The following is a 12288-nucleotide window of genomic DNA, read 5'->3' as shown; positions in this document are numbered from 1 at the left end:
GATCAACGCTCGGGAAAAAAATCGTGTTTTTTTAAGGAAAGCGATCAAAATACAAATTATTTCTATTCTTACCTGGCTAATCACAGGTCATGTTTGGAAAGTTTAAAATTATTCGTCATTTCAACGAAGGCACGAAAAGGCTCTTCTTTTCCAATTCAATCCCGTCTCACACCGATAAGATTGGAAAGAGTGTTACACACAAGACTGCTAGGGTTTCACTAAAATGGGTTGTACGTGTATCAAAAACTCAGCGACTCGACGTGCACGCTATCCCAAACTTCTAGTAAGTTTCTTCACGCACTGGACTCCGGAATTCCCTGCCTCCAGTGTTTCCCAGGATGCTTACATCCTCTACAAGTTTGAAGACAGTATTTTTCAAATGTTGTCTGTCCCTTCACCTTTGTTTCTCACTTCAACCGGCCTATTGACTGAGAATGAATTATTTGAGTTTAAAAAACCCAAACCAAAAGCAAACCAAAAGAACTAAAACGGTTGCAAGCTATTCAAAATGCAAGAGTCAGGCAAGTTACGGTTGCCTGATGGTTTACATTGAGCCAGCTAGTAACACTGAGCTAACCTAAGGAACAAAATGTCAAAGGGTCTTGAAAAATGACAATCAGCCGAATTTGTCAATGACAGAAAAAAACTTGCCCTAACTTTCCACTGCGCCAGCCGAAGAACGGTCACGAAATAAGTTGCCCAACTTTCCACTGAATCTGTTAACGGTCACAAAAGTCTTGCCTACATTTAACGTACGGTTCATCCATTTCACAAAGCCAACTTGATGCAATGAACCTGAGAAAAAATGGAGGAAAAGCTTTTAAAAAAACTTTAAACAGAGTAGCAAAGAAAAAAATGCAAGTGGCCCCATACATTTTGTCGCAAACTATTAAGCAGGATGTGTGACTTGGTGGTGCGACTTAGAGAAATATCATAATGTAAAGCTTGCTAAATCTTTAATCTGGTACAGACAAAAAGTTTGGCAAGTAGCTGGCTCATTGAAAAGCTGGTGATTCTTAAGTGCGGTGTACAAAGATAGGCACTTGTTTCGTGACTGTCCGATGCCTGAGTGGCTCAGTGACAAGTTAGCAAATAATTTCTTGACCACTTGTTGCCGAATTAGGCAAAGTTTCTCAACTGTTATCTGATTTAACAGCACGATGGGCAAAATTTTCACGACTGTTACTTGACACGGTGAAAATTGGGCACAATCCTTTTCTTTTACGTTTCATTGCACCGGAAACAAGCTGACCAGTAAGTCAAGCAAATTTTCATGATTGACGCATTTCAACTTTAAGTCCCAATTTCTGGGGCCCTGCAGTTTTCATCAACAAATGTCATGAAACACTAATCTGCACCGACGTAATCCTCCATTCCCCACCGGCACCCGCCGCTGGCACCGCTCCCTTGCATTTTTGCAATTTGTTAACTTCATTTTTACTCAGTTTATTTCATTTTACACCGATAATTTTGCTGTCCCTCGCGAATCCCCCATTTTGCGGGGGGGGGGGGACTTCCCTGTGACCCGTACCCGTACCGTACCGTATGCGTACCTTGCGGCAATTTTTTTAATGAAACTTTGCACAGCAGAGGGCGCTGTATTTGCCATTTATGCGCGATTTGCGATTTTTTGAGCTCATGAGAAAGGACGACGCAAGGTGAGAAATTAACACTTTATGCCCTGCGTGCTTGGTTAATTCTCATCTCAAATCTCAAACAACGTCATTTGGTCACAGGCAATTCTTAATTTTAGGAGATCTCTGCAGATTTGTTCAGCAGTGAATTTTCTTTTACCATGAACCGGTAGCATGGGTAGGTCACATCACCCCATTCCCACTTCGCCCCATCGATTATCATTCATTCTGTTCTTTAGTAACAGAGGCATAGGTCTAGATGCAACAAGTTAAAACGTCGACGTTTGGGTACCCAAATAACGATCAGATAATCCAACTTGCAAAGGCCCTGAAGGAGGTAGGCCTACTCAGTTACCGAAAGCTCGGCAATTACATGTTTCAGAGCACTGATTTTATATTGTATTCTTGCCAATATTCTGATCACTGCTACCCAGCCCTTCCATATTTCTCTGCCCAACAGTTAATGTTTGGGGGACTTGGCAATTCTGACCTTTTGCATCTTCAGGCATTTTCAGGTACAGTGTATTGGCCTATCTCCCAGCATACCCAGTGCCAACTTAGTAATCTCTTAACTACTCCGTGTGACTGACAGGAGTTGTTATTTTCATGGGGTTGTAACGCTATGTGTTTTTTAGAATCTACTTTTTGCGGTGGCGATCCAGTAACTGAAACTCCACTTTTTCAATCAAATTTTCCTGTGAGAGCAATCGTGAAGTACCTATACCTGTTAAGACGATTTTACGGGAGTTTCAGACCATGACACCAAGGTTTTTTTACAAATCTGACATTTTTACTCACCAATCTCAGGTTTTCACCCAACGACAATCACACTGTTCCTGCCACGGACATGGACATGTAATGCGCTGTGTAGCTGTGACAGATTGCAAGATCTTAGAAATGTCCCCCCCCCATTACCGGATCACCACCACAAAACCTGGATTCAAGAAACAGCATTATGACACCGTGAAAATAACAACTCTAAGTCACACAGAGTAGTGACTTAGAGTTCTCCAAGTACCTGGTGCCACCGATCACCAAATGATCATGTAAAAAGACTTATTCATTATTAACATTCACAAAGAATTCCATATTTATAGAATCCACTCATTTTGCCCTGCAGGAACCCGTCAGCCATCTGAAAGCAGTAACATGTCCTGAAAAGTCAAATTTGGCAGTGAAAATATTGAGGTATTCACTCAGAAACTAGGTGAGAATTTTTCAGACCAGTCTCATGAGGTTTGTGCCCAGGGTGTCAAGTGGCGTGCCTGTGGAATTTTTTCCCAAGATTCTATTTGTAACAGTAAAGGATAGCCTAGCAGCTGTTGCATTCTGACATGCCCAGGTAGAAAACAAAGAGAAAATTAGTGCTGAGTAATTAGGATGGTATTGTTTCATGTTTATAGAGGTACACGTACATGCACAGAAAAGACTAGGTAAGTATGCACATTCTCATCAGGTCAATGGGCTTACATGTTCCTTGAGTCAGGGATGAGTACATTAACAACTTGACACCACGTGATTGAACACAAAATGCTTACTTTCCTTAACCCTAACAGTCCTCAATCCTTCACCTGTTGGAGGACTGAGGACTGTTGGAGTTGCCGGTACGTCCTTCCCTTACGTTGATTCATGTACATTGTTTACCAAGATAAGGCTGCCTCTTGATAGGCTGGAGAATAAGCATGACTATACCCTTCATTCATCTGGTGCCCTGTGTCAAACATATAGATTACAGAGCTACACTGTGGAATAGTAATCCTTATAAATTATGTTATAATGAATCATGTCGACTTGGAATATTTTCAGATTTTCTCTCTTTTTTTCCAGGAAAAGATGACACTGTAGGCCTACATTTATGCACCTCCATCTGCAATATCAAAGGGTCTCTCTCCAAGAAGGCAGAATCCAGAGCTGTTGGTTCGTACCTTAAAAATCAGCATAACATGCCTTCGGCTGAGAGAATCGTAGCACTTGTTGACATGGACTGCTTCTACGTTCAGGTGGAGCAGAGACGGAACCCAACGCTCAAGGGCACGCCCTGTGCGGTGGTGCAGTACAACACCTGGCAAGGAGGGGGGTTAGTAGGAAAATGTATCTCTGCCGTTTATCACTGTGTTATCAAATTTGTGAGGGTAGTAAATCGCTCCTAGACACATGCCGTGGCACTACAAATTAGATTTATTCCCCAAACAACACGGGCATTCCACAATAGCATGCCTCAAAGAGTTTGCAATGCGTTAGCCAATCACCATGCGCAAAATCTGTTGACCCAATGCACGTTTGGAAACCGTTGACAGATTTCGCGCATGGTGTTTGGCTAACGCGTTGCAAACGCTCGGAGGTGCACTGTTGTGAATCATCCATTTTGCACCGTATTTATTGAACAGGCTTTGCATGTAGACTGAAGAATTCATCAGACTGTTGAAAATAGATTTTGCTTGGGACGATACCTATGGCTGTTGCTTTGAGATTGTCCAACATTAATTTCAGTATTGCAAATTTTTCTTGAATTATATACATTTTTTTTACTACGTAAACTTACATGTATGCACCATTGATCAAATGCTTTAATATTTGTGTCTATCACATAGCTTGGAATTTCCTACTTTTTTCTGACTTCTGAGTATTTTGAGCTTACTTGTAGATCATGCAGCATGCTTTGTGGTGTCATCTATACAGAATAGCTTATCTATGTAATGTCATGAATTTACAGCAAGTCTGTGTCTTGTGTAACAATCTGATTTGGTTCAATTTGGTGTCTCAGAATTATAGCCGTGGGGTATGAGGCCAGAGCACATGGAGTGACCAGACAAATGAGAGGTGACCAGGCCAAAGAGAAATGCCCAGCTATCCAACTGGTCAGAGTCCCAGAGAATAGAGGCAAAGCAGACCTCACAAGGTATTTGAAGGAAAAATTGCAAGCACACTTTTTGAAGAAATTAAGAAGACTCTGACAGAGTCTTGTTGGCTGCTTTCAAAAATGAGAATGGACTGCCGTTTGGGAATTACTCCAGGTATCGGGAAGCCGGGGCCGAGGTTATCACTGTACTGACCCAGTTCAGCGGCTGTGTAGAGAGGGCTAGCATTGATGAGGCCTACGTAGATCTGACCGAGGCGGTACACCTCCGTCTGGCCCAGATGGCCGGGGAGCCTGTCAGCGTAGACATGCTGCCTCACACCTACGTGGCGGGATGGGATGGACGGGGTGCTGAGCCAGAGGCAGCCGAGCGGGATGAAGGTAGTCGAGACCAACGCCAGGATGGCGGCAACGGTCCCTCGGCGGTGTTTGTCACTGAAGAAGGCGAGTGAAAATCTAGCCTAGAGAGGATCTGGCCCACTAAACTCTCAAACCTCTAGGGTATCTACCTTGAGCAGAAGCATTCCCTCATCCGTTGGAAAGAGCCATGTTGTGGGAAGTGTTCGTTTCGTTGGTAGCCACTTGACTGTAACATGTGCATTTTATAATTATTTGTGAACCACCGAAGTGTAATTGCTACCATAGGAGCCTCTGTTGCCAGGAAACTTGTGCCGTCTCTTGGTCCCGCTCAGGGCGGATTTTGGCTATAAACACTGCCAGACTAAACATTGTGATTAATTTGCTTGCAGAGTACAAGATCCAATAAACAAGTACAAAACATTGTTCCCAAGGTCAAATGGTCCCACAGTTTGCCGTTCCCACCCCTCACAAAATCTCATAGAGTCATTATTCTCGGGGACTGCATCTAGCTCTCATTGTCCTAATAACAGGGAATTTAATGGGATGCTGTTAATCAGCGTGGTGCAACAAAGCGCTCCAGACTGTCAGTACACGACTGTGCTGTGTCTGGCTTGGTAAGGGTTTACTGTTGTGGCTGAAGTTCCCTTCCCTCCAAGAAGAATCAGTTTTTGCTCTCCACAGATGCCAGGAGAACTGGTACCTTTCAGTGGCTGGACCAGCTGACAGATATCGAGGGCAAGCGGCTTGCCATAGCGGCCGTCATTGTTGAGGAGATGAGGGCTGCCGTGCTGCAGCAGACCAAGTTCCACTGCTCGGCGGGAATCTCTCACAACAAGGTAGGCTCGGGGACATTGTGAGAGGATGGTAGGGGAGCTAGTGATGACAGAAGCCCCCTAACGTGGCTGGTGGTAGTCATTTTGCTGTGCATTTGCACATTTGCTCAGGTGATGAACAGCGCAGCCTAGAGTCAGGTTGTGTTTGCCCCTGTCCTCGTCAAACAGTGCATGTGTTGCTTGATATTCATATCCAGTCAGCGGGTCTCTGCCTTCCTTCCCCCCTCCCAGCCTTAATCACCACTACTGCCACCTTTCCAATCGCCAGCGGTAATCATTAGCAATTTCATGGTCACATCACTGACCCAAACTGACCTCACTATGCCCTTGGGTAGGGCTTACCCCTGAATCCTGGATCTATCTGAGCAGAAGTCAGGTGCTTCTCAGAATTGTGCTCGGCTTTTTGCTCCTTTGGAGAAAGAATAATTTTCTATCAAAGCACTCGGCAATTAGAACACTCTTCCCAAAAAGAAATATCAATGAAACAAATACTGTGGTATTTTTTAACTCCAAATTGAAGTGTAGTTCAGATGTACCCCTGGCAGAAATAGATTGTCAAATTGCTGATGGGACAACCACACATTTGTAATCTATGTCAACTGGTTGACTGGAAACACGTGGTATCTTTAACCTCCTTCCTTGGTTGTCTTATGCAGGTGTTAGCTAAGCTGGCATGTGGCTTGCATAAACCCAAGAAACAGACCGTGGTGCCCAAGCAGAGCGTGGAACGGCTCTTCAAAACCCTGCCCATCAACAAAATGTGAGTTGAGCAGCCAAGAAAAACTCTTGAGTCTGTTACTGCATGGAGTCATTATTCTTGAAGTCACTTTTTTGTCGAGCAGAGCCGTTTTGTGGTTTTGGACAAAAGATTGAACAGAGCCCAGAACTTTGAATGGAAGCCCATTTTGACAGAATTGTAAGGGAGATTTCTCAATGCTAGAAGCATGTGAGTATCCATATTCTCGCTTGTGTTCTCATCTGAGAATCCGTTGCATCTCTCCTGCTTCCCTGCTGTCGCAGTCAGTGTAACTCAAACTACCTCGGATCAAGAGGCGTCCATCTCCTGGCAGCCATTTTATTTATCACGACAGCTATCACATCATCGTCCTTGACCTTTTTTTCAGTCGCAATTTAGGTGGGAAGCTGGGGCGAAGCCTGACAGAGGACCTGGGTGTCGAGTTCATGGGGGACCTGTGCCGCTACACAGAGAAACAGCTTCAGGCCAAACTGGGCGACAAAACGGGGTGAGCCTATGCAGAGTTTTCCAGAATTGGCTGAAAAATTTCTCAACTCATGCTGATTTGTAGGCAGTATCACCAATATAAATTGCTTTTCCGCATAGATTCTCCAACATACATAGTATTCAAAAAAGCTCCTTAAAGTTTCTTTGTAATGTTTGTGCTTTTTTTGCTGTTTTACTTTTCCTGTCGTGTTCCGTCTGACAAATGATTTCGTTGGTCATGCGTGTACTTTGTAATGCCTTCCTTGTTGGTGTAATTGTGTGAAAGCAAGCTACCTACCTACCAACAAATATGTAACTGTCGAAATTTCTAACACTTGCAATTTCTAATGATATACAGATAGACAATGTCTTCTTTACTGGGAATTCTTAACGGTAGTTTCCAATTTTTGAAGAGCCATCAGGATTCAACTTTGACTTCATTTGATTTAATGAAATATAGATTTTTGTTATCTATTTTGCAAATAGGACTTCTCTAAAAGATGAGAAAAGGAAGCTCGGAAAGAGTTCACTGTTATAAATTTGGATGAGTGTATACAGCTAACTATCCTCCTGTTTACACCAGTCATTTCAAAGACAATGTACAAAAATTAAAACATTTTAAAAATAAAAGTTGAAGGGCCTGATGTTTCAAAACTAAAATAATCTTTTTCAAAGGGAAAAAATATTTTTACATTCCTTGTGTGTGCATTTGAATATGTAATTGAAGTAAGTTTGTGTTCGATCCAATTCTAAAATTCTACCCCCCTTCCACACTTTGGGCCACTCAATTTATAAATTGACCTGCTGCCTAACAGATGAAATGGAATTTGCAAATTCATGATTATGTACAGGACAAACTATTTGAAAGATCTGTTGGCCAGAACACTTCATGTGTGACTGAGACCAGAGAGTATTGACAAAAGACTTAGAATGACTTTTTGAACTCTTGTTGCTTTGGTTTGGCAACAGTGCCTGGTTGTATGGTCTCTGTCGTGGCGTGGATGACGAACCAATCAGGGCTCGGCTTTTGCCCAAATCAGTAGGCTGTGGCAAGAACTTCAGAGGCAAGATGGCATTGGACACAAAACAGAAGGTACTAGGTCACACGCAACTTTCTCAATCCTAAACTGTGATACCTGTTGAGGTTTTCCTCTTATCATCTCAAGCAATTTTGATGCCTTGTCTGTTTTCATGGTAACACAGATTGCATAGTGTTCATGCTCTCATCTCATGCTTGGAAGAAACTTTAATTCTACATCTGTTTCCATATTTGACAGTATTCTGAAATGTTTTGTTGGTCTTCAATTTTCTTTTCCTCGGTGATTCATAGCTGTTTCAGTACACGACAGGCGGCCAGTGAGCTAAGCTTAGACATTCAGGGGATTCCATTTTCCTTATCAAAAACCTAAAAAGAATGTACCTTTAAGATGATCAGAAAATTGCACAAAGTATATGACCAAAAGTCGTGTCATGGGTGCTCGAACCTGAAAAGAGCTGGGTTTTCTGAACTCACAGCCGGGGATCTGCAGGTGATTTGGACCCCAAGAACTTGGTTTTCCCATGTTTGATCTTTTCTAAATTTGGCTTGTATGAAAAGACACTCATTATCAGCACTAGGATGAAGTGTTAACTCAATCCAACTTATGGTTTTGTTGTTATGGCTGTTTGATGTTCAAGGCCACACTCATGTCGGCACGCATGCATTGAGCACGTCTGTGGAAAAGTAAACATGTCTGGCCGACCTGTCTTGGGAAAATGGGCACTGCTTGAGAAAGTTACGTCCAATTTTCACAAACTTGGTGTCAAAATGAGTGCAAGATGTTACTGACAAAACTCCGGAAAGCATGGTGCATGAAGAAAAAGATGCACCGTAATGATTTAAAAAGTCTTTGAGCATTAAGACAGTGTTTCTATTAGATAATGTAACACTGCCTCTGAGGTGCACATGGCAAAGCATTCTCCACTGGATGGACAGAGGCAACCAAGCAAAGACTTGATTGTGTCAAGCATTCACAAAATGTAAGAGGTTTTGGACTCATAATTTCCATATATTCTGCTTCAGGTTAAGCACTGGATCAGTCAGCTAGCTGAGGAACTGACAGAGAGATTGGTCAGGGAACAAGACCTGGTATGTTAAATTGTTAGGAATGTTGGGTCCAAAGGTTGACAAAGCATTACATATTTTTAAAAAGTGGATTTCACAAAATGTTTTATTCAGTGTTATAACCGAAGCTTAAATTGCGCGTTCTTTTTTTCTGTAATTAATGTAAATACATGTACATTGTATTACATACATATATATACATGCATGCAGCGTTTTGATCTTTGAATTCAACAGTTGTCAAACATGACACTGTAACTTACAATGTCATGTGACATCTATGAAATGTGTGCAATACAAGTTAAGTACAGTGATAATATAAAATACAAATAGGGTCATATTTGTTATCTAATTTTGTTACCAAGAGGAAGATGGTTTTAACCTTTGGACATTTACATGGGCACTCTCCATACGGATACGCATACGCATGCTGCGCATTGAAACCGCGCGTATGGAATGGCACCTTACCTCCGTCATTTCGTTGTGCGTGCACCGCAGAACAACCGCATAGCCAAGTTGCTGTCGGTCCATGTACAGCAGACCGGGAATTCAACGACCGGCTTGAGCCGTTCCTGTGCCCTGCACCACGTGGATGCCTCTACCATCACCAAGGATGTCTTCATGGTCATTCAGAGCCTCAACGTGGCTGGCAATCAACAAGAAGCATGGTACCCTTTGCCTCTTCTCATTCATTTTTTGTTTTGTTTTGTTTTTGTTTTATTGGATTGCTTACTTGCAAGCAGTGCTTTATTGTGTATTTAATTATTTAGCAGATATGCACAGAATTACCCATCATGCAAAAAAGGAAGATTTTGCAGGATTTAGGAAGGTTTCTAGTGGAAGTACCAAGGGAATTAGGGTTAAGTTTCCCTCAGGAGGGTCTGCATATTGTGTTGATAATATTTACATTGTCCAGAGTACCAACATCATAGCTGCCAATATTGGAAAACAAAAAGCAACTGGGCAGTGGAAGTCCTTTGTTACCAAAAATAGGCAATCCATGGTCCAACAGGAAATCCGAATGTCATCTTTGGAAAACGCCTTGAAAGAGTAGGATCTTGGGAAGACAGTCCAATTTATCATTTCGCTTTCAGACCTTTAAAGGTAATTTCTAATACATTAAGATATTCATTGTCAGGAATCAGCGTTAAGTGGAGGTTTCTGAGGTAGTGAATATTATGCTAATTATATCGGGGGCATATCCGCAATTTATTCAGGGTGCCTGCGATCACTTCGTTGGGCATGTCAGCATCCAAATTCAGCGAGATCCAGACGGGGAAATCGGGCATCAAACGCCTGGATACTTTCCTGACGAGTGTGGCCAAGATGAGCGACGACCAACCCTGCACCTCCTCTGCCACGGAGGATGAGGACGGGGGCCCAGACTCGGCGGGCGGTGCCAGCCCTGTGCCCGACAGCCGACAGAAGGGGTCGAATGCGGACCGCGCACCCAAGGAGCTTCCAGTGGCCAGAAAGTATGGGATTCAGGCCTTCTTCACACCGTGGAAGGACCAGACCCACGACAAGAGGTGTCCCGTGGTTGCCAACAGCAGCAACTGCAAGGGAACCAATAGTGGAGTGCCACAGTCAGAAACGGAATCCCCAGAGAGAGCGAAAAAGAGACCTGGGAAAAAGAGCGGACATGCCTTCTTCAGGAACTACATTCAGAAGGTGATAGAGCCAACCAGAGGCGATGACAAAATGGATATTCATGCCAGCCAGTGTGTGATGTTGGATGTACACAAGAGCAAGAGAGATGGGGATTGCATCATGGAACATACAGATATGGAGGACAGCCATTTTGATAGTTTGGCCAACACCAATTCAACCTTGGGCACAGGTGATCGTGGAACAGGGTCAGGTGCAAAAGAAGAAAAGATAGTCGAAAAGCCCCAAACATTGTGTGTCAGTGAGCATGGAACTACCTCAGTAGCATCGGCTGAGCTGAACTTATCACCTGCCCATGACCAGTCAGAGCAGCCACCGAGCGAGGTGGCCTTTGACTCCACTAATAACCTGAGTCCGACCCCAGACACAGTCACTTGTGACAAGTGCAACAAGGCTGTGTCCCCCTGGGAATACCCGGAACATCTGGACTACCACTTTGCCCTAGAGTTGCAGGAACAAATGCAAGGGCCCCCACGGCCGCCAGGGGCTGCAAACAATCTGCACAGTCCAGCCGGAGCTGGAGCCCTACAAAGTCTCTCTGGGTCTGGCGGAGGAGTTGGGGGCCTCAAGAGGAGGGGAAAATCCCCCAGGTCGTCCAATGGGTCCAAAAAACTCAAAACAGAAGCTTCGTCTGGGACACTTCATTCATTTTTTAAGCAAAAATAACAGGAACATTAATATTGAAAAGCTTAAAATACTGTCATTGTCACTAAGGTAATCGGTGCAAAATTCAGATATCACGAACAATATTTTTTCAATTTTTTGACTGAATGTTTTATTATGATTCTCTAAGTTTGCATTCTATTACGCCACAAGCAATGATTTCAAGCCTGGTGACACTTGTTATGCGTACCTGTACGTGAAGGGTTAGCCATCTTGCATTGTAATCTCACTCTCAAGCGCAGTGTTGATGTCCATCAGCAACCTGTTCCAACTCTGCAGATGCTCTGTGCAGTAGAGGTACATGTTAGGGTTTCCATCAACTCTCACCGAAATGAAATGTTTCATACAATTCAAATTTCTATTACGTGGAACAGCACGTGTGTACGTACACACTGCGCAATGTGCATTTACAGTACACGTACAATGTGATATCACAGAATTCCGTGCATGGCAGACTGGGTCTCGTGAGCAGTGTTGTGTGTCAGATTTATCAAAATAGAAAGTAGGCTTTATTTACCTAGATAGTTTATAGTGTTGTCTCTTTTGAATTGTCACCATTAGAGGCCAAATGTGCATAAGATATAAAACCATTAGTTTTTTTTGCCGTGCATTTTTGCATCTTGAGAGTTACCGTCGGTGTGCTGAAAGTACTAACCCTGGGAGGCAAGATGCATTCATTCTTGGTTATTTCGTGTAATGTACACCATGTGGACAGGTCTCTTGTTTTGGAGAACTGGCTTAGTACACATGCAAATGCCGTCATATTTTTTATGTAATTTATCCATGTGTAAATGCAATGCAAAAATTGTCAGTAATTTAATTAACATATTAGAGGAAATACTTCATTTTGTACTGAGTAACTTGGGCGTGTAAGTGCAATAAAACAAGTGAAACCTGACAATGGATTAAATCTGTTCTGTTTTTTTTCTAATTAACATCCATTATACCCA

The 12288-nt window shown here is 43.0% G+C and overlaps 1 protein-coding gene across 4 annotated transcripts; it reads left to right on the top strand.

Moving 5' to 3' along the window:
* The first annotated feature begins 1579 nt into the window (after positions 1 to 1579).
* polh (DNA polymerase eta) lies at positions 1580 to 12276 on the top strand. Of its 4 annotated transcripts, XM_087132478.1 has the most exons (13): positions 1638 to 1658; positions 2095 to 2149; positions 2755 to 2841; positions 3462 to 3711; positions 4399 to 4533; positions 4649 to 4935; positions 5533 to 5687; positions 6341 to 6444; positions 6809 to 6928; positions 7876 to 7999; positions 8969 to 9034; positions 9506 to 9675; positions 10225 to 12276. In XM_087132478.1, the coding sequence occupies exons 4-13, from the start codon at positions 3578 to 3580 to the stop codon at positions 11339 to 11341; spliced, it is 2412 nt and encodes an 803-aa protein (XP_086988604.1). In that variant the 5' UTR covers positions 1638 to 1658; positions 2095 to 2149; positions 2755 to 2841; positions 3462 to 3577; the 3' UTR covers positions 11342 to 12276. The 4 variants fall into 4 exon arrangements, with proteins under 4 accessions (XP_022097296.2, XP_086988604.1, XP_086988606.1 ...); XM_022241604.2 differs by lacking the exon at positions 2095 to 2149 and having other exon boundaries at positions 1580 to 1658; XM_087132480.1 differs by lacking the exons at positions 1638 to 1658; positions 2095 to 2149 and adding an exon at positions 1673 to 1812.
* The last annotated feature ends 12 nt before the right edge of the window (positions 12277 to 12288 follow it).

The sequence above is a fragment of the Acanthaster planci genome, linkage group LG01, assembly GCF_054643075.1.
Source record: "Acanthaster planci isolate LZ-2023a linkage group LG01, COTS_SCS, whole genome shotgun sequence".
NCBI lineage: Eukaryota > Metazoa > Echinodermata > Asteroidea > Valvatida > Acanthasteridae > Acanthaster > Acanthaster planci.
This window is presented reverse-complemented; position numbering and strand designations above follow the sequence as displayed.

Coding starts and splice junctions, on each gene's coding strand:
- polh (XM_022241604.2), top strand. CDS start 3,578: ATGCCTTCGGCTGAGAGAATCGTAGCACTTGTTGACATGGACTGCTTC. Junction 4,936..5,532: donor GGTGTTTGTCACTGAAGAAG/GCGAGTGAAAAT, acceptor TGCTCTCCACAG/ATGCCAGGAGAACTGGTACC. Junction 8,000..8,968: donor CATTGGACACAAAACAGAAG/GTACTAGGTCAC, acceptor ATTCTGCTTCAG/GTTAAGCACTGGATCAGTCA.